General features: G+C 43.0%; 1 protein-coding gene across 1 annotated transcript; it reads left to right on the forward strand.

The window, feature by feature from the left end:
- Positions 1–7194: 7194 nt before the first annotated feature.
- Positions 7195–21184, forward strand: scinlb (scinderin like b). Its single transcript, XM_084546351.1, has 17 exons — positions 7195–7293; positions 9439–9626; positions 10672–10826; positions 13376–13537; positions 14173–14322; positions 14702–14791; positions 15002–15134; positions 15271–15359; positions 15467–15682; positions 15768–15901; positions 16078–16168; positions 17442–17612; positions 17701–17875; positions 18362–18477; positions 18611–18688; positions 18787–18847; positions 20399–21184. Exons 2-17 carry the CDS (start codon positions 9446–9448, stop codon positions 20557–20559), a joined length of 2163 nt encoding a protein of 720 aa, XP_084402477.1. The 5' UTR covers positions 7195–7293; positions 9439–9445; the 3' UTR covers positions 20560–21184.
- The last annotated feature ends 737 nt before the right edge of the window (positions 21185–21921 follow it).

Here is a 21921-nt window from a genome sequence, read left to right on the forward strand (position 1 = left end):
CAGAACCAGCAGTACAGGTTCTCCTGGCTGTCAATCACTGCTTCATCATAATAGCTGGACATTATGGTAAATATAGTATGTTTGTTCACTTCTTTGCCAGCGGTTCACTGAGGAGGCTGGTGTCACTCGTGTGTGTTTAACAGAAAGCTACAGCTGGGAGACGGCTTAAGTCAGTATAAACACTGGAAACCTGACAATCAACGTTGGCCTACTAGGACACGTTTTAAGCGGTCTGCAGGTCGCCTGGTTGCCCCAGAAGAGTCCACTAGGTCACTGCCACCAGTCACCAGTTGTGTGCATAACCTCTTAGAAAACCACATGTCGTTTTCATACTCAGTTTTTTGTTTGCAGATATTTAAAGCTGGTTGGTACTACGGGTGTGGTTAGACCTGACTAAGCCAGGTTAGCTGTATCTCGTCGTTGCTGTTTTTATTTTAAAGTAAACTGACGGACTGCTGACTGTACACAGATCAGCCATAACATTATGACCACCTTCCTAATATTGTGTAGGACTTCCTTGTGTCTTCAAAACAGTTGTGACTCATCAAAGAATGGACATGGGCCTTCTGAGGGTGTCAGAATGTTGTTAGTGGGGGTCTTTGGGTCCTATGGGTTGAGGGGAGGGGCCTCTGTGGATCATCCCACAGATACTTGATCAGTTTGGGATCTAGTGAATTTGGAGGACAGGTCAGGTTTTTTGTAGTTGTTCCTAAACCGTTTTTGTGTGTGTGTCTGTGTCAGGCTGCATCCTGCTGGGGATGGCTGCTGCCATCAAGTAGTGTCATTGCTATGGAGTTGGGGTATCTGGTCTGGTCTAGGTGGGTGGTACATGTCTAAGTAACTAATGCCTTTATTTTATTCCTTTACTATAAGATTACTTAGACCAGGCAGTAAAATCCACCAAGCCCCAGTACAGCTCTGAGGTGTTGTTGTGGCAGGTCATAAACAGTGTTTGGTTTGGCAGCAGGGCCATCAGCAGCCTGGTTTAATGCTCTAAATGACACTGAGTGATTTCCTGCCTACATTCGAGGGGGGCCTGTCCGTGTTTACATTTCCTACCCAATGGCCTCGGTAATTATCGTACGTTTTCTGTGTGGTTTGTGTGCGGTGTGTTTGTGTTGTGTGTTTCCACGGAAGACAAAGACTGCAATCGTCTCTGCCAGTAAATCAACCTGCCCGTCCTGCACTCCCTCGTAAGAGGACTGTCAGGCCTTTAATGAAAGTGGACGGATCGTTCCAGGCTCTGGTCTTCTCTTTTAGCAGTGACATAAGGTTTTAGGAGAATCTCTTCATTTCTGTTCTCCTTTTCTTTTTGCTGAGTTTCCGTAAGTTAAAAACTCTCTGAGAGGATGTGGTTCAGCCAGTGTTCTGTTGCGTGTCAAGCACCTGTGCTCTAGTTCCCTTGTATTAGCACATATAAGAAATACGTCTGCATATACATAATAGATAGTGCATCTTCACAAACATAAAATTAGCCCTCCTCACTTTATTTGTGGAAGCAGCTGTTAAGATTTCAGATAATTCATGTTTACCTTTCGATAAATTATGATAAGGTAGAGGATTCAACCATTCAAAATAGTGCACAGAAGACTTTACGAGTACTACAGGGTGCAGGTGCTTGCACATACACACATGGCAGGACAACAGAGCACCAACGTACAAAGAAATATGTTATGTTAGGACGAATAAGAATTAATAGAACAACACGCCTTAGGATCAAACCTCTGTTATTAAAAGATTCCCAAAAGCTTCTGAAGCATCAAAGGGAACCTTTATTAAAACAGATTTCCAGCAGGATTGGATTCCTTTTAACAGCACTGTGAAGATCAAAATGGCTTCCCTTTTTTATGGTCTGCACACTACTGTCCATGTATTCGCCTCTTAACTGTTCCCCAGGCGTCCTCTACATTTAACGGTAACATTTTCAGCGTGTGGTCGCAGACCAAATCACACATAGAAAGCTACCTCCTGCTTGATAAACTAAACTGTTGTTAGGTTGAGAGAAGTTGCCAGGCAACCAGTGGAGTCAGCAGCACTGAGCTATTGGTTTATTACTAATCTATGGTTTCCTCCAGCTTCGTGGTTATTGACCAGAGAATAACTTCAGTTTAACACTGTCAGAAGATGAATAATCATGTTTTCCATTGTCAAAGTACCCGAGGACCACAAGACTCAAGGGACGCATTTCCAAGACTTTTAAATGAACGTTATTGCGTGGTGGTGTGTGTTACTGTTTTTTTTCCCCCTCAATTACACAATCTGAGTCAATCTTTAAGCTCTAAAGACACCAAACGCTGCCAGTCAAACGGACTACCGCTGTCTAGAAAAAGACTCTGAATGCATGCAGAGCTGCAAAGCCAGAAACTAGGCCTAGGCATATAGTTTAACCACACTGGTTGCAGATGAGATGTGTGCCAGTGTCAGACACGCGACTGAACCGCAAGGCAGTTCACTGTCTTATAGAAACACGCCGAACAATGCAGCCCACAATAAAGTAATAATGCTTTGATTAAAGCTACAAGATCCTTGTTTGCTTTTTGTACTATCAGGATGTTGGCTCTGTGGACAGAGATGAGGAAGTACAAGATTATAAAGTTAGAATTTCTGCTTTTACTAAGCTGAACTCTTCCTCTGTTATCTACAGCTAAAATAAAAAAAGAACTGAATGTGTAATTTTAGTCACCCTCGCTATATTTATTTTTCCTGAGGTCAGTATGGTGGATAGAGGTTATCTGCATCCATGCCTGTGACTGCTTCCTTCAGAGCACTTCAGAGTGACAAATGTCTTTCTATAGCAGTCACCAAGGAGAAGTGCAGCCCTTATCTGACCGCCCACACACCCACCAGTGGTGCAGATGCCAATGGTCTGATCACAGACCTTTCAGCTGGGCTTTCATGGACTTTACGGAGCGCAGGAGTCGACCCAGCCTCATTTAACCAGGTGGAGCAGAGAGGTTTTAAGATTAATGGTTGAAAGGTCATGTCCTTCCACAGCGCTCCACAATCACCAAGGTGCAGCTCACTGTTTCTGGCTGTTCCCTCATTAAACTGAGCCTTTGTACAGCAGCGGCATGAGTGGGCTTCCTTGTTGCTTTAGAGACGTTTGGCTCTTGCATCTGTGGTGGGTTAGTCATGGCTGTGGTCGGTCCTCAGTGACTCATGGTCCCTGCTCAGTGTCACATGAGGCTTTGCTGATGGTCTGAATCTAAACCAGTTGGTGCGACTGTACCATGGACACCATGGAAAAAATAGCAAGAAAACAAGCAGGCGAACACTCCCAGCATGTCATGTTTGTTTAACATGTACAACAAGTAAAGTGTAAAAGCTGTACTTTTACACAGGGAATTTGGAAGATTCATTCATTGGCTGAGTGCACTGACTTACTGTTTTCCTCATGCTTTCCATCTTTATGCTGAGCTGCAATTACAGGTACCAGGCCCCAGATTCAAGGGCTGACTCTCAAGGGTTTGTGATTACTGCTGAATGCATGAACAATAAGTTGTATAGAGCCTGAGTCAGCATACTGGGACTAACATAACTCACACAAACTGTATATAAATATAGATAAAACCTCAGTCACATTACCTATTGGATTCTTTAAGATCTCCAGCTGTCGCCATCTTGCTATTTCCCTGCTTCAAAAACAGGTGAGTTATATATAAATTCACTGCCTGTACAATAGTCACTAATGGATAAATTGGCTACGGCAACCAAAAAGTTTTTTGTACCAGGCTGTAAACGTGTTTATTTTTGTTGTAAAGGTGGACATTTCAACATGGAGGTCAATGGAGATTGACTCGTTTTCAGAGCCAGCCTCTAGTGGCCATTTGAAGAACTGCATTACTTGACAACAACGCAGTCAAAGCTTCAGTTTTCAATCTGTATTTTTTCCACTTAATAACACACCTCAATCTCCAGCTGATCCAGTCTAATCAGTCTAACAGTGAAGCTGGAGGCAGTTGCTGACTGAATATAAAGGAGGAACACTTTTCACTACTTTTCAGGAACCCATAGGTTTCCTGAAAAGTAGCTTTGGAGTCACATCTTGCCTGACTCTTCCTGACTCGTGGTTAGCAAAAAGGGGTGGAGAGTTAGTGTTAGCGAGAGTGAGTTGTACTGTGGGTAATGTAGACCGCAGATGTTGAAAAAAGGAGAAAAGAGTGTTAATATCTCTGCTTTTGCTGCATGTGATCTTCTTTGTTTAAAGTGAGCGTATGAGAGTATTCTTTTCATACAGGGCATCAATATATGAGAGAGTAGGGATTATATTCTCATCTTCGGTAGAAATTAAATAGTTTTTCTATTTTTTTAAAGTAGGTTTCATCTACAGTTGCTGATATGCAGTAAACCTATCAAATGAACTAAATTCTTTGCTCATTTGCATTTTACTTTACGTTCCGACTCTTACTCAACACATTTGCACATTTCTGCTCCACTTGGTGGTCGACTGTGGTGGCGTGTAAGCCTCTGATGATAAGAGGCTAATCCATTTGGGTTTGGTTGCATTGTCGGTGAGGATGTGCATCAGCCAGCTGTCACAGTGTACGCGTGGCACAATGGGCCTCGTCCTACATGTCACATCCTGTTGGTTGATAAAACTCAGATCCCCAGTCTGGCAACATCGAGGTCAAGCTGCCTGCAGATAAACACATGAGTTCAGAGAGGTGAAGAAGAACAAATCATTAGTCTCATGTGTAAATTATAAAACATAAACAGGTCAAATAAACAGGTCTGTTGCTCTCAAAATCCACAAACCCACAAAGCCCAGATGTTTCCTCTTTCTACTGATGAAATACAAAGAAATCTGATTTGAATGTTCAGAAAGCTGTTGCATGCACATGAGCAGATGCATTAGGGCAGTGAGAGCATTAAATATACATGTGATACAAAGTATGACATGCTTTTTTCTTGTACGTGGCTACTTGGTGTGAGTGATGTGAGTCAATAACAACTTTACAAAGAATTTTGCTGTTGCTATTTTGCAAAAGTCTCATGATGAAATGTCCGGTGAGGTCAGATTGCTATCACACCCCACTTCCTTTCAAACTCTAAAAACAAGAAAACTTTAATTAGCATCAGTGGCGACACGTAGATGAGTTGTTTTTGTCCGACCTGCTCTGTACTGCAACTTCTGGTTGTTCGCGGCAACTATCAGATTAAAGCGGAAGTGGGCAGCTGAAAGTTCGGATTTATCTCCCTATGCAGATATCTAGATACAGCATGGAATAGCTGATTATACCCCTGGACTGAATTCTCAAGAAGACCCCTTAAATTGGCAGGAACAGCAATTTAAGCCGTTTCTGAGGAAAGCCGTCGTTAGCTGGAAAACCTGGAGGCAGCCAAAATAAATCCAATATTAAAACGAGTCATGGCTTTATGTCTGTGCATAGTTTTGTGTCTACAGGATGTATACACACTGTCATCCTTGTGTACAGAGTATTTATGTGGATCACTGCCAAGGTGAAGAATATGTGAGTGCTTCAATTGACATAGTGTCTGCAGAAGAAAAAAGAGAGTGCGGCATGTAGAGTCTGGGTGTGCCTTGTTCAAGCACGCCTCAAGGTTTGAACGGGAGTTTGAGTGTGAATGATGAGCTGTTCTGCAGGTTCTGGGCTAAACTTGTTGCTAAAGGAAGAGCCGCTTTCACTAATGTGCTTGATTTGTGTGTAATGAGAGAGTACATGTAAGAATCCATATGGTTTTTGTAGTGGTTGTGTGTAAACTCCAGGAGGGCGCCGTCAGGAAAGGCAAACCAAGCACTTGTTTAACAAAAAAATGAAGCAGTGTGACACATCTCATCTGGGCGCCATGGAGTTGAATTTGTTTGCAACAAAGTTGCTCTCATTGGTTGTCCGACCATCCTGTTCTGTGCAAAAGCATTATTTTCCTCTATTGGTTGAAACACGCCTTATAATGAAATCCAAATGATGTGTAACCAGAGTCATAATTAGATAAGAATTGAGTCCGCCTAAGCCAAGCTGCTGGCGTGATAGCACATGAACTTTGCCTGGGGCCCCCCAGAACCTAGGATTTCAGCTAGTAATGTTTGCAGAGGTTGGTTTCATTGAAATCCTCACTGTAATATCCATTAAACATCTAAACATATACACTAAACTCTTTATGCCTCCACACGGATCAGGCATAACACCTCAAACTCATTGTTGTTTTCCTCCAGCCAGTCCTGAACCAGATTTACTTTGTGGCACGGTGCATTAGCTCTGCCGAAAGAGGTTAACGTTTCCATGAAAGGGTGTGGTGTGTCAAGGTAACATCCACACTGATGGATCCAAGGTTTCCCAGGAGAACATTGCCCAAAGCATCACGCTGCCTCCGCCGGCATGCCTTCTTCCCATAATGGATCATGGTGCCATGTGTTACCCAGGTAAGTGACGCATATGCAGTCAGCCATGATGTGTAAAAAAAAACAACATTATTCCTCAGATCAGACCACCTTCTTTCATAGCTCTGTGGTCCGGTTCTTCGATGCACTGTGTATTCTGACACCTTCCTGTCAGAACCACCAATGACTTCTTGAGCAGTTTGAGCTACAGTAGCCCGTCTGTTGGATCTGACCACACGGACCAGCCTTCACCACTGTTCCTTCCTTGGACCACTTTTGACAGATACTGACCGCTGCAGACCGGGATCACCCCACAAGAGCTGCAGTTCTGGAGATGCTCTGACCCAGTCGCCCAGCCATCACAGTTTGGCCCCTTGTCAAACTTGCTCAAACCCCTTACCCTCGCCCATTTTCCCTGCTTCTAACACATCAACTCTGAGGACAAAATGTTCACTTACTTCCTATTAAATCCCGCCCACTAACAGGTGCCATGATAAAGAAAAATAATTAGTGTTAATCCCTTTATCTATCAGTGGTCATAATGTCACGCTTGATCGGTCTTTTACTGCGTTTATTGTTTGATTGTTTCACAAACACACACACACGCACTTCATGAACTTTGTCCCTCCCTGCCTGATCGCTGTACAGTCTGAGCTGTGCAACGAGCAGCGGAGAAAGACAGAAATGAGAAAGAAAACTCTGCCTCAGATTAATCACGGCAATCACAGCCATCTTCATCCTTGCAGCTCCCGTCGGCCAATCGCTACTCGCTAGTCTCCTACTCCTCTGAGGCAGACCCATGTATAATAAGCACACTCCTCCTCCTCTTCCTCCTCCCGTGGCACATTAAAACACAAAGAAGCCTCTGACCCGCCTCACTCCCACTTCTACCACCTCCATCAGCGGTTCTGCTCCTCCTCTCTCTCTCTCCTGCGTGATTCATCTTGCAAACAGTGAGTTTTCCCATCAACATGCACGTACTTGTTGTAACAGCCTGCACCTTTAAATATATGTACATATCTATGTTTGTCTTTTAAACTGTTTCTTAGTTCAGTTCTGCACGGATCGCGCTGGGTTTTTGGGCTTCTGTTATTGTGCTTGGCTTGTGACGTTTAAAGAGAGCGAAAATCCAGATGTGTGAAAAGCCTCCGTTCATTTCGCTTTATCGAGTCGCAGCTGGCAGCGAGGGAGCGGAAAACAGAGGAAACAAAACGTCTGAGTTTATGATGGAAACACTGACTCTTGCATTGCTTGTTATTGGGGACATGTCTTGTTTTTGCCTGTTATTCTCTTGCGAATGAAGTGGAGCGCAAAGGAAATCGGCGACAGACGTGCAGGAAGTAGAGTAGTTTGGATGTTATGTAATAGGGGAGAAAAAAAAAAAGGGAAATGAAAAAAATATATATGAAAGAACTGGATGGAAGTCCTGGATTCTATTATATTCACTTCCCTTTATTCTTTATAAATGCATGCTTACTAAGCTATCTTCACAAGCACTGAAGCTCAAAGTGCCTCTGACAGATGAAAATCAATTAGAGATGCTCTTCCAGTCATTTTATCCCCACAGACCTGCAGCTTTTATGCTCATCACTGTTTCACATTAGTGTCATTACCAACGCATCTTTCTCCAGACAGCTAATGACTCCTGTGTTATCTGGAGACTTGTCCATGATGCAGCATTATTGATCAGGACTTTACAGGAAGTCCACTGGGTGTTTTCCTCCTTCACTGAAACACAGGAGCTGCAGGCCGCCCGCTTAACACACAGCTGAGCAAACCCTGCAAGAATAATAATTATATTCCCTCAGGTAGTGGCGTGTGATTGTTTGGATTACGTGTGTGTGTGTGTGTTGTGACCGGTGGCAGGCTTTTCCTAACACATTATCTCGTAACAAGTGCGACACCCTGCACAATCAGCGGCTTTGGGCTGGAGTTTAACAGAAAGTAAATGGAGTTTAAGCTCCGTGGTTTACCGTCGTGGACAGGGTCAGGGTTGTGTCATCACGGGCGACATCAGCCTCGCTGCAGAAATAATCCTGCTGGAACCCAGACTTGTAATCTGGTCCTTGTGTAATCAGGCCATACTGTACAATCTCCTGCTGCTGCTCCTCTAAAGACTCACTGCTGTCTAACGTTTGATTTGACACCAAACTTCCCGTAAAACTGGGGGTCTCAGAGGCACCGTAGCTTGTTCACAGAGTAGATTTACTATGCTGCAGCAACACTGACTAGTAATAAAGTAATATCATTTCACTCCATATCAGCTGTAAAAGTATATGACAGGAGTTCAAAAAGTCGGTTGTGCACGTCGTGTTGCATTACTACCTGGACGTATGATGATTACCTTGTTTATTTTGGCAGAAGCATGATTTGCTGATTAAATATCAGGTGATAACAGGACAAAGTCCCCGCATCATGCATGTTTCAGTTATTATCAAATATACTTGATTTTATAGTTTCATTTAGTTGCAGTTAGCATGACATAAAGCATTATAAAAGTCAATGATTTACAACCCTTTCATTAATAATCTGTGTTATTTTTATCCTTCTTTTTCCCCCCAGCAAATAAAAGTTCATTCAACTCTCCAATTTATACGAAACACTCAGGAGAGGCCCGTCTCTGATATACAATGTTAGATATAGTTAATGTAAGAAAGTCATCTCAATGTCATCTGAACCATTTATTTTGTAGACTTGTCGGCAGCAGCAGTGAATGACTAATTCAGGTTCTAAGAGCTCGTTGGTCTGGTTTACTTTATATACTTAAAAGCCAAATATGGTTGTGAGAGGCCCCTCTCAAGGTAACACACCCATATATATATATATATACCAGCTGTGGGTTAGTGTCTCTCAGTTGTTACCCACATATCTGCAAGCAAATAAATGTTCAGGATGCATAGCGCGTCGTTGATGCTAAAACAATATCTTTCACACCTTGTGCTCTGTGGTTTTTGCATATTATTTACAGACGTTCATGCACAGCAACGTTTTGCAAGGCAAAAACATTGAAATCGCCCCTCGTCCACTTATTCATGCCTCCGGCCTCCTGCATCACCGTATTTATTCTCCTGCTTTTCTCCTCGCCATGTGTGTCTCAGAGCCATCATGGTTTCCCACAAGGAGTTTCAAACTGCAGGGAAGGCGCCAGGTCTGCAGGTGTGGCGTATCGAGAACATGGATCTCAAGCCGGTGCCCAAGGGCCTGTATGGCAGCTTCTACACCGGGGACGCCTACCTGCTGCTCTTCACCACCGCTGCGCCGTCTTACAACATTCACATGTGGCTAGGTGAGACGTGTACGCACACATCAGTAGTTTGTGGCAGCATATGACAGCCTCTGATTCTGTTTTAGCTTGTACTGTGAAAAAAGGGAACCTCGCGTGCACAGCTGAAATCTCCTTGTCGTGCAGTATAATATCAGTACTGCTGTCAAAGTAGGAACTATTATGCATCAGTTTGGATGTTCCCTAAATCTATTTTTCATCTAATATGTTATTTTCTCAGAAATTATTTTTGTTTCTGAATTTAGTTTGAGCTCCTCTGTTCAAACGGTGTAGTATTGTCATCAGTTCCCATCTGAGGTCAATTACAATCGTAAATAATCCGTTTATAGTCAATAGGTCCTTCCTCTAACGCTGATACTCATACTGTGCATGTATACTGTGTACGCGACACAAACTTCCTTGAAGTTTGACACATTCATTTTTAGAAAACACAAACGTAGCTTCAGACACGATGGCATGTCAAGCTTCATCATGTGGTTTTGACACCGTGGCTGTGGGGTTTCGAGATCGACTTGGGCGTCATCTGATCTGTTGAAACTTCCTCTATTGTATGAATAGCTGAAAATTTCAACCCCCAAATGTCATGCCAGCTTGTGAAATTCCTCTCCGTTACACAGTTCTCTCTCTGTGCTGTCTCCTTCTTGTTGCGCTGTAGCCTCAGTTCAGACCTGTACGGAAAAACTTTTCCCTGTCTCCTCAACTAAATTTTCAGTTGCATAACAAAAACAGAGCATGACTCACATCTGGAATATCCCGGCAAGCCACAAGAGACACGCACTTGTGCTGTTAGTCATGTAAAATGAAGGAATAGTTTTATCCATGCTGTGTGCCATCTCACAGTGACCACAGGATGCAGAGCGCCTCTGCTGTAGATGTGGTAAAAGTGATTTAGAGACTCCAGTACTGACTCAGAGCTCCAAGCAGGTCACCGCAGAGACTAAAGTGCTTCAGTTTGCTCTGTGAAAAACTCCGTCCTCAACTATTAACAGCAATTAAAGGATTTTGCAGAATTTTTGGAGAACGCATGTGTGGTTTTTTTTCTCTGCAGGGGATGAGTGTTCGCAGGATGAGAGTGGAGCGGCTGCCATCTTTGCCACACAGCTGGATGACTTCCTGGGGGGTGGCCCGCTGCAGTTCAGGGAGGTGCAGAACAATGAATCCACCACCTTTCTGGGATACTTCAAGTCAGGCATCAAGTACCAGGTGAGCTTCACCGTGCAGCAGAGTCAGATTTAAATGGGTGGCGTTGCTATCTGAACGCAGACTCTAGATCAGTGGTTCCCAGCCTGAGGCTCCAGATCTCAAAGAGGGGCCCAAGAAAAGATTATACGGGTAAAAATTAGGGTAAAAAAATGTCCTTTATTTATCAAAAGTCACCGTTAAGTCAGCTTCAGTGTTTAAATGTTTTTCTATCTTTGTCACCTATATGTCAGTTTAATGATCTTAGTGGCATTTCCTAGAAAACAATTTCAAAAAGTGTATGACTCATCCAGCACTAGGTGCATGTGAATACTTTGCATTCAATTAATTACTTCCTAGAATTTTCATGTCCCAGCCTCTTCCTCCTTTACCGGCACCACTACCAGTCTCAAATCTGAACATGTATGCCTGGTGTCTGCTCAACCTTTGTAGCTGACCAGTGAGATCAGATTAAGCTTTTCAGGAGGGAGGTTGTCTCCTTAGCTTTCAGTTTTTACAGGAAACATGTAAATATGAGGATACTGTACTGCATGGAAACTTAGCATTTTGTGCTAAACTGTTTCACGTGTGCGACTGAAGGTTGTATCTGTTAAACAATGATGGGAAATACGGTTCTTTGAAGGGAGCCCAATCAAATGACACAAGATCTGTTTAAAAAAAACTATACATTTATGAATTGCAAACATTGCACTCTGCTTTATGAGTGTTTTGGCTGTGGAAGTAGATCGAAATGCTGCTGGGTTTTTGAGTTCGCCCCGTACGCCCTGTCTGGCGAGTTTAGACGTTTACTGAAAGCATGCATGCGATGCGTTTAGGGAGCACTGGTAATTTCTATGGATAGAAAATAGCACTCGCGCTAAACTGCATGAGTTACATAACGGTACAACCCCTCTACCACAAGAACATTTTCAACATGTGGGAAACATGGTAGTAGAATTTGTGGACAACAATACAAATAACGGCCCTCACCAAGGAAAACTCGCTTCCCTTTGTTAAACGGAACTGGATTGTTCTCAAACCACTGTTAAATATCAACAAGTTGGAGTTGCTCCAGGTTACAGCATCACACTGCTGCTGGAGTGGCTGCGAGATCTTAGCATCTTTTAATAATGTGTCTTTTTGCGGAGAAAAAATAAAAATAAAAATCTGGGACCGTCAGCGCTAGATTAATAAGTTCATGATTAAGGTTTTCTTAGGCAGTTTTCTAGCGTGTTTTCAGTCTGTAGTTTTATAAAGTGAGCAGATCTCTCATAAACAGTGAGAGTTATGATGACAAATATACACACTGAGCCCCAATCTGTGTCAGAACTGACCGATGTCTGAACAGTTTAATGATTGTCTCAAGCTTGTGAACTTTGCCGTGCAGTTAAGCCGAGTCTGAAGTTCAGAGGAAACACCACATACTCCTTTTGCTATTTACATCTCAGGGCGTGTCTGACGGACAGACTGACTATAACCGAGGCAACCAGCCGGTTCAAAGGAGGACATTTTAAAAACACAGGCAGAGCCACTTTTACCAGCCATCTGTTTCTCATTGCAACGAAAAAACATCCAACCCCCATCCTGGATTCAGCTGAACGTAATTAGACCAAATACTTGTTTACTAGATTTGCTCGACGGTGGAAACTTCTCTGCATGTGTCAGTCCTCACACTAACTCAGTGTCCCTCAGAAAATGGAGCAAAAAAACAGAAGAAAACCTGATCGTCCCTTCACAGTGTCGGTAACTCCACTGTTAGGAAACAATCCTTAGAATAAACAGAGCCCTGCATTGTTGCCATGGAAAATTTTTACTACCACTCGGCACAAAAGGCTAACAGCATGAACGTGGTTTCCATTTTGTGGTCTAAATAGCCCACGGCCTCCAGATGCTAACTAGGCTTTGTGCTCTGTGTGTAGCTGCACAGGATGAGGTACTGACTCTTGTAGGTAATGTTTCATTGAAGAGAGGTCTGCACTTTGTTATCGTTCTCATAACCAGACAGGGGTTGATCTCAGCCTTGAAAAGCCTTTCAAACATCCTCTGTCCAAATGCTGGCTCTTCCCCAGTTGAGAGTATTTCCATTACTCATTTGCATGTCTTGTTAATACTTGTCGTTTTTACTGGCTTCACTAAGGAGGGCTCATTACGAGGCGTTCCTAAATCCCAGGTACTACAGAACAGACATGATCCTCCTTTTGTCCAGAAGCAGGCATCATGCTAGTTTCTTCAGATTTCTTTGTCTGTGTTAGCTCTGATTTATGGTACATGTTAATCTCATTATCTAACTGCACAATACACAGCCCTTTGTTGCTTGAGGTTTCACAGTGCTGTGTTAAAAACCTTTCCTCCTCCCTGCTCTTGTCAGCTTTGTGTCTCGTGGCTCCACACTTCCTGTCTCCCACCTCTCACATTTGTGCGTTTATCACTTCATTGCCCTATATATAATAGCTGTAATTAAAACCGAGATGATGTAAAAGGAGTTAATCTTCCCTCATGAACATGCTGTATTTCCAATTTTGCTGAGATTAGATTAGATAAGAATGTTTTTCCTTGTATTTGACTTGTTACAGAAAGGGGGCGCGGCCTCAGGTTTCCACCACGTTGTGACCAATGACATGAATGTGAAGCGTCTGCTTCATGTCAAAGGTCGCAGGGCCATCAGAGCAACTGAGGTGGCCATGTCCTGGGGCAGCTTCAACAAAGGGGACTGCTTCATCATCGACCTGGGAAAGGTAAGATGGTTTTTAAATCATTTCTTATTTGTTAAACTCATACATAAACAAGCTGGCATTAAGAGCTGGGGTACGCTGTCAACACAGTCCAACACAGAGAGATGAACATCCATTCACACTCACATTCACACCTCCAGCCAATTCAGAATCACCAGTTAACCTAACAAACATGTCATCCTTTTGGGATGTGGGAGAAAGGCGAAGCACCTGGAGAAAAGGAAAAACATGTAAACACAGACATGCCCCAGCCTTTTGAACCAAGCACCTTCTCTCTTTGAGACAACAGAGCTAAACTGCACCACCTAGCCGCCTACGTTCAGCATCAAAAGTAAAATTACTTGGCCGCCATGTGTGCCGAATTACTGATGCAATTTGGCATGCTGCAGCCAAGGTTATTCTATTCTGTTGTGTTGTGTAATATTTGCAATGCAACATATTTTAGGAGCTCATCATATACTTTATATTCTTAATCTGTAAATTAAGCAGCAACAAACACTCACACAGAACAGCATGTTTGCGGGTGGCCTACCTATGTATTTTACTAATATTTGTGGTGTATATAATAATGCCGTCTACTCTACACTGTGATTAAATAGCTGAGGCCCACAGCTTTTGAATATATTTCTCTCCAACAGGACATCTATCAGTGGTGTGGCAGCGAGTGTAACCGCTTCGAGCGGCTGAAGGCGTCTGAGGTCAGCCTCGGCATCAGAGATAATGAGCGCAATGGCAGAGCCAAGGTGCACATGGTGGACGAGGGGGGAGAGCCGGCCGATGTCATACAGGTCAGACACGCACGCATTCCTCGTTTCAATTCTCTCTTGAACAAACTTTAATGCCTTTTAATGCCACTGAGTTAGTCAGCGTGGGAACCAGTGGACACAATGCCGTCCTGTGTGATGTGCTGCTCATGTGCCAACTTGGTGCCAAGGCTGCATTGTAAACACTTCCTTTACAACGTGGGTGGAGAGGAAACGCCATAGAGGCCTAATGAGAGAGAGAGAGAGGGGAGCTGAGAGATTTACAGAGTGTACTTTCAATTTATCAAGAGAGGAAAGAAGCTTTAGGTCAGAATCTACAAAACAAATCACTGCTGTTGTTTCTTTGTATGTGTATAACAGTATTACAAACACATCGTACTTAATTCATCTGCTTGTTGTTTAGGCTCTAGGGCCCAAAACCGCTATCGCTCCCAGCACTCCGGATGATGACAAGGTGGACACGTCCAACAGGAAGAAGGGTGCCCTCTACATGGTGAGAAACACAAGTGACAGTCTGTTAAAAGAAACTTCTCTATGTGGGAACATAAGATTTCATAAATCGGGTTACAGTAGGCAGGACTTGATAACTGTGAAAAAATGCGCTGTCCTCAGTACACTTATAATTTAAGACTTGAAAAATATGCATTCAGCTGAGCATTTCAATTATTGAACAAGTTCCTGATGGTGTCCCTTTGCTTTGCAGATCTCCGATGCATCTGGTTCAATGAAGGTGACATCTGTGGCTCCATCCAGTCCCTTCAAACAGGCCGCATTGTCTCCTGAGGAGTGCTACATCCTGGACAACGGGGTGGACGGGAATATCTTTGTATGGAAAGGTATCAGCACCGTCGTAGTCTCAGTCGTGCAGCAGAAAGTTTCGCGATCGGGCTCCTAAAGTTTTTAGTGTCCCTTGCTGTCCACATTTTGTCTGAGAAACATACAGGTTGTCATGTCTCATGTGACTCTAAACAGGTCCCAAGGCCAACACGGCAGAGCGTAAAGCAGCCATGTCCGCGGGTCAGAAGTTCATCAAAGACAAGGGATATCCCAATAAGACACAGGCAAGGCTGAGATATATTTCACCGAGCTCACAGAAATATCTTACAGTGAGAATAAAAGGGAAAATGTGTGAACACAAGAAGAATTCACATCTGTGTTTGACCTGCAGATCCAAGTTCTTCCTGCGGGAGGTGAGACCACTCTGTTCAAGCAGTTCTTCAGTGACTGGAAGGACAAGGACCAGACTACCGGCCCCAGCAAGGCCTACGCCATCGGCCGCATAGCCAAAGTGGAACAGGTGCCCTTTGACGCCTCCACCCTGCACTCAAACAAAGCCATGGCAGCTCAGCACGGAATGGTGGATGACGGCAAGGGCAAGGTCCAGGTAAGGGGTGTGTTGGAAAGTGAAAACATGGCACAGATAAACACAGCGGCGAGTTGTTTTAAAAAGATTGCGGTGTGGTGTTCAGGTCTGGCGTGTCGAGAACGGTGACAGGGTGGCTGTGGATCCCTCCTCCTACGGTCACTTCTATGGTGGAGATTGTTACCTCATCCTCTACAGCTACAGGCAGGGCAGCCGGGAGCAACACATCATATACACCTGGTGGGTAGAAAGGGAGCCACACAAGTATGCATGGGGTATAATTTGTTTGATGCAGTTTGAAGCGCAAGTTCATTCTTCCCTTTATTTAAGTTGTCCTACCACACCCACTTTAACACCACTTAATGATCAGATTCTAGGAAAATAATTTAGACTGTGCGTTTGTGTTACTTTGTCAGGCAGGGGCTGAAGTGCACACAAGACGAACTGGCTGCTTCAGCGTTCCTCACGGTGAAGCTGGATGACTCAATGGGAGGATCCCCAGTTCAGGTTAGAACATGACGCACCGGCCACCTTCACGTCACTTACATAACCAGGCTAGGCTAGTTGACTAGACTCTGGGTTAGCCGTATGATAGACCATCCATCCATGATCTATTACCGCTTATTCTATTGTGGGTCGTGGGGGCCTGAAGCCTATCCCAGCTGACACTGAGTCAGCGGCAGGGTGCATCCTGAACAGGTTGGGTTGACGGTTTATCACAGGCTAATTAAAGGAATAGTAAGACTTAAGGTTAGCAGTAATTATGTTAGGGTTTTTTACTTCCTCAGTTCTCACATGAATAAATAAAAAATATTGTGGCCTGAGTTGATGTATGAGAGGAGGCTGAGGAAGCCCAGGTGTAGAAATCACTAACCACTCTGAAACTTCTAAAATAACACTCAACTTTTAACTCATGAACGAACTTGTGAATTTCTGATACAAGGTTGTTTTCTGAGGCATCTGATGAGAATTAAAATTCAGAGACAAATAAATCTGATGTCTGTGTGAATGCTGAAAATATACAGTTTTTTGGTGCTGATGTTATTTCAAGTCTCTTAACTGTAACCACTACAGAGGATTAAGTACATTTGACAAAGGCTGACTTTCTTTACATGGCTCTCTGCTATAAAAAGGAACTACCCAATACAACCAGCAGAGAGCAGTGTTTCACTAATTTTTATTTTGACCCCAAACTGTAGCATTAAAACATAAAATATGACATTTGATCAGCAATAATTAAAAGGCAACCCCTCACAACTTGGTAAAAACTGATGAGGACATCAGAGTTTTGCTTTTAATACTTCTCCTAAATGGACCATGTATGGTTTTACACATTTCCTTCATGTCCACTATGGTTTTAGTAGATCCAAATACATAATCATCATTAACATCGTTATTCCATTTCTGGAAACCTCAGTAATGCGGAGAAGCTGCTGTCCTTTCTGGAAAATTTTTATGTAGGGATATCACTATAGTACTTGTTTATAGTAGCTTTTTTTTAAAAAAATACTCATTTGTTTCTCTCGACCTCTCTAGATACTCAATTTCTGAATCCGTTGACAAGAAATCATTTGTAGTTAAACATGTTGATTTGCTCCTTTAAATCTTCACAGAGTTCAGTATGCCGATATCAACTGTAGTTTTATTAAAATTATTTGTGCTTCACCTCATTCGTATTCTGTTCTGTTCACCATTCCTGATTACTGTAGGTTAACTACAATAACTAGAAAAGTGCTTACTGGAGAATTTTCTTATTAACTTATCTCTGCCCCTGAAACAGGTGAGAGTGACTCAAGGTCAGGAGCCTCCCCACTTGATGAGCCTCTTCGGGGGCAAACCCATGATCATCCACAGTGGAGGAACGTCACGCAAAGGCGGTCAGTCTCAGGCTGGCGCCACTCGCCTCTTCCACATCCGACAGAGCTCTTCCCGCGCCACCCGGGCTGTGGAGGTGAGCTAATTTGCAGAACACTAAGTTATATGTGTGTGTACAGGATGTCCAAAGTATTCCCTCTCTCACCTGTCTCCTGCATCGTCAGGTCGCGCCCTCCGCCTCCAACCTCAACACCAATGACGTGTTTGTGTTAAAAACCCCGAGTGCCCTGTTTGTCTGGCGGGGTGTGGGTGCCAGTGACGAGGAGATGGATGCGGCCAAGCATGTGGTGGGCTTTCTGGGTGGTAACCCCAGCCAAGTGTCAGAGGGCAAGGAGCCAGGTAAGAGAAAGGACAGCTGATAATAAGGTTTACCAGTGCTGTTGCTCAATTCTCACCTGCCCTGAAAAGAAACTAGGAGACAGGGTGTATTTTACTGTATTTATCCGGCAATGTTGATGTTACATAATCTAATCTTTAATATCCAGTGAAGGCAAATATGGTCTAATTTAAACAACTCTTTAAGGAATAAACACTTTAACTTTTTTGCATCCTACAAAAATGTTAGAAGAGCATAAAATGACTTATTGCTGCATGTTTTATGGAGCCTTTCAGGTCTATTTTCCCTAACCAGTCACAGTAATGTCTGATGACGCTGACAGGAAAAAACATTTCAGATCTGGTTTTAATTAGACTTGAAAAGATGATGCCTCTTGTTACTCACTGGCCCAAAGATGTTGTTGTGATTCACTTCCTGGTAGAACAAACAAAGCGCTGATTAGATGGAGCAAACTATTTGTAGCTGAAGGCTGTTTTCTCCTCTCCCAGCTGATTTCTGGTCTGCTCTGGGCGGCAAGAAGGATTACCAGACCTCCAAGAGTCTGCGTAACGTGCAGCAACCCCCGCGTCTGTTCGGCTGCTCCAACAAAACTGGAAGACTCATTGTAAGTCACTGCATTAGTGAAGCGATGGGAGTAGGACTACTTTTTTTTTCTTATCAGGCCTTGCATAAAACAACACAGTAGTGTTTTCAGGTACCTAAGCTTACACACAGTTTTCTTTTGTGCCATCTCTCAGGTGGAGGAGGTACCTGGAGACTTCACTCAGTCAGATCTGGCCACCGATGACGTCATGATCCTAGACACCTGGGACCAGGTAAGATGAGACATTTGAGTTTTTATGTGAATGGCGTACTTGTAAAACTCTGCTGTGGATTATCTGAGTGACTGTGGATGTCTGTCTCCTCTTCATAGCTCTTCCTTTGGATTGGCAAAGACGCTAATGCAGAGGAAAAGAACGGAGCTCCCAAAATAGGTTTGTTCCATTACTACTCTAAATTGTCATTTTACTCTCATTAGATACTAGCTGCCACACATCATTCTGGTTTCATAGCTGCTGGTTTTGGAAAAGTAAAAGATTTGAAAGACACTCTGTACTGCCTCTCTGTACTTGGTGGGTTTAGGTATGTAAGGTCCAGATCAAAACAATCACAGTAAACATATATTTCTTTAAGATCTGAGTCAGAACTGACTGTAACTACTCTCAGGATCCTTTGTCACCATTCACATGCACTGAGTTTATGCTATTTAGCTATAATATAAGATGTAATATAATCAGTGACTACACACTCACTTGCCAGTTCATTTGGTACAGTAGAGAAAATTAATCGATGCTAGTGTAACAGTCCTGCACATTTAAACTGCGTCAGAAAGGTGGTAAAGGTGGTAAACACAAAAAATCTTCTGTTATTTAGCCTTTAGTTTACCTAAATCATCTTTTCACACTATGGCATGAATGATCACTTTTCATGATGCCATTGTGTCTCATGTATGCATATTTTGCCAAGGGGGACTCTCAGGGCAGGACGGGTTTTGGCTGGGTTTTACGTGGTAGTATTATACGTGCCCTGGCATGACTGAATGCATGACATGCCACATCTTTTATGATGACTTTTGACAACATTGTTTTACAAATGAAATCCACGGTTTTCAACAGAGACCTTAAAATGTGTGTTCACTGATCTGTAGCTACCAAGTCAGGCACGACTTTTTAAATCTGTGCTAATTAATATTTCTTTTGGTAACAACAGAATTGTGCACAGTGATGAACCCACGCAAAATTAACTTATCAGTCCCTTTATAGCTGCAGCAGGCAACTGTTTTCAGTATAAAAGTTCTTCTAAAACTCAGTGTAGGATTTCGTGACATCTGCCGATCGCAACCAGCTGAATATCCCTCGACTTCAAAAAGTGTAGGAGTGGTTCTTCAACGTAAAAATGTGACAGTCTAGCCAACGGTAAAATACTTTAATGGAACATAGTGTGCTCTTTGGAAGAGGGCCACAGTTATAGATACGAAGGTCTCATTCTAAGACAACAAAAACACTATGTTGTGTTGTTTGTTAGGAGACAACATACTAATGACAGTACTGAAATTGTCATTAGTATGTTGTGATGAAAAGATAATTATGGAGAATACATTCCATTCCTTCTAAAAGCTCCCCACTGAATCTTAAACAAAAGGCTTATCAACCCCACCACAACTAGACCAGCACCAAACAGCAGACACATACTGTTAGCAACCAGCTGGTGTACATAGTGGAGCATTTAGTAGCTGAAAATGCTTTACGAAAAACACATATTTCACTCAGAAGTTAGAGCTCAGGGAGAGGGAATATTGGATTTGCTAAGTGGCTATAGAAACACACGTCTAAATGAAAGACGATCTTGATCTGAAATCATTTATTGAAGGTGTTCCCTTTATTTACGTTGTCTGCAAAGTGATAACGTTAGATTCTTACATGTTTTCACTTTCTGTCTCTTGTCTCTTAACCTACCCTGCCCTCTCTCTACTCTTTGCCCTTCAGCAAAAGACTATGTGGACACAGACCCCTCCGGTCGCAAAGGACTGCCCATCACTACCATCAAACAGGGAACAGAGCCCCCCACATTCACCGGCTGGTTCCAGGCTTGGGATGCCAAGATGTGGGACACAGATCCACTGGACAGAATCCGTGCCCGTTTTTGAGCACAAGACGCTTCCTCTCTCTCTGACTCCTTACCTATTCAGCACTCCCTCTTCTTATTTTTGTTCGTCTTAAGCCGAGTCCCTAAGTGCCAAAACCAATGTTATCACTATTATCAGGTAAAATGGCTTCCTCTATGCCTTAGTCACGGTGCAGTGCACTGGACTTCATAAACAGGAATGCATCACATCAGTAGTCAAGCAGCGTCCTCCAGGAGCATTATCTTTAATTGGTAGAAGTAGTTTATTGATCTGTTGCATCCAATAGCTTGTTGCCTTCAATTCTTCAACAAATATTCCTAATATAAGTAGGAAATTACTTTTTGTAGTGCAGAAGAAACCATTTTACTTTCCTTTCTGTATGTCTTTGTTTTTCATAATGAGCTAGTACAACCTGTTGGAATGGATTGCTCCTTTACCATGAACATCTACATGGTTGTTTAGTTATAGGTACTGTAAGGTTGTACACTTACTAGAAGTTGCATGCTGCATTTTTTTTTTATCATATTCTGTGCTTGTGAATTTTAAAGGGCGTACAGTGGTATGTCCACACATCAGTTCTGTCAACTCTTCATTAGATGACCTGAAACACTGACGCGAATGGCTTTTAAATAAAATACTCCCAGTATTCAAAACTTGTGGTTTTTGTGAACATGTTCAAGGCCTAAGAGTGAAAGAATAAAACCAATGTGCACCACTCCACCAGCATGTTTATAATTTGAATCCACACCTGCAGAAACGGTCTGAGGGTCCGTCAGCCAGATCTCATTTAGTTTGTCTCTCCTCTTTCTCTCGGGATGAGAGACTGGGATCTTGTTGTAGCTTGCAGCATCTGTCAAAGTGGGAAGAAGACATGAAAGCTCAGTTCACAGCTGTGCCGTCCTTCAGGAGGTACAGACAGCTTTCTCTTAGAAGAAAAAGAAATAGCATCGCAACCTGGGAATGTCTCATGCTTGCAATACATTCAATTGATATATTGAGCACTGAGTAATATGCAACTTAAATATATGCAGATCAAATCTGCAATACACCCCATTTAATCCTTTTTAAAAAGGGGGCTCCTATGAGTGTTTTAATAATTTACTCGGTATCTTTTCAAAGCATGTGAGCTTTGAAAAGCACTGAGGTGACGGTGGCAAGGAAAAACTCCCTCTTAACAGGAAGAAACTTTGACAGAAGAGAGCAGCAGGAAGAACAAAATGAACATACATCTGTCATACGTACACTGATCAGACATATCATTAAAACCACCTTCCTAATATTGTGTAGGTCTCCCTTGTGCCTCCAAAACAGTTCTGACTCATCAGAGAATGGACATGGGCCTTCTGAGGGTGTCCTGTGGTGTCTTTCAACAGAATGTTATTA

The sequence above is a fragment of the Chelon labrosus genome (assembly GCF_963514085.1).
Source record: "Chelon labrosus genome assembly, chromosome: 6".
Lineage (NCBI taxonomy): Eukaryota > Metazoa > Chordata > Actinopteri > Mugiliformes > Mugilidae > Chelon > Chelon labrosus.

Bases quoted from the DNA above. Each gene is read 5' to 3' on its own strand.
- scinlb (XM_084546351.1), top strand. From the start codon at position 9,446: ATGGTTTCCCACAAGGAGTTTCAAACTGCAGGGAAGGCGCCAGGTCTG. The intron at 15,683-15,767 runs GTAAGGGGTGTG...TGTGGTGTTCAG, and splicing joins ACGGCAAGGGCAAGGTCCAG to GTCTGGCGTGTCGAGAACGG. The intron at 16,169-17,441 runs GTTAGAACATGA...CCCCTGAAACAG, and splicing joins TGGGAGGATCCCCAGTTCAG to GTGAGAGTGACTCAAGGTCA.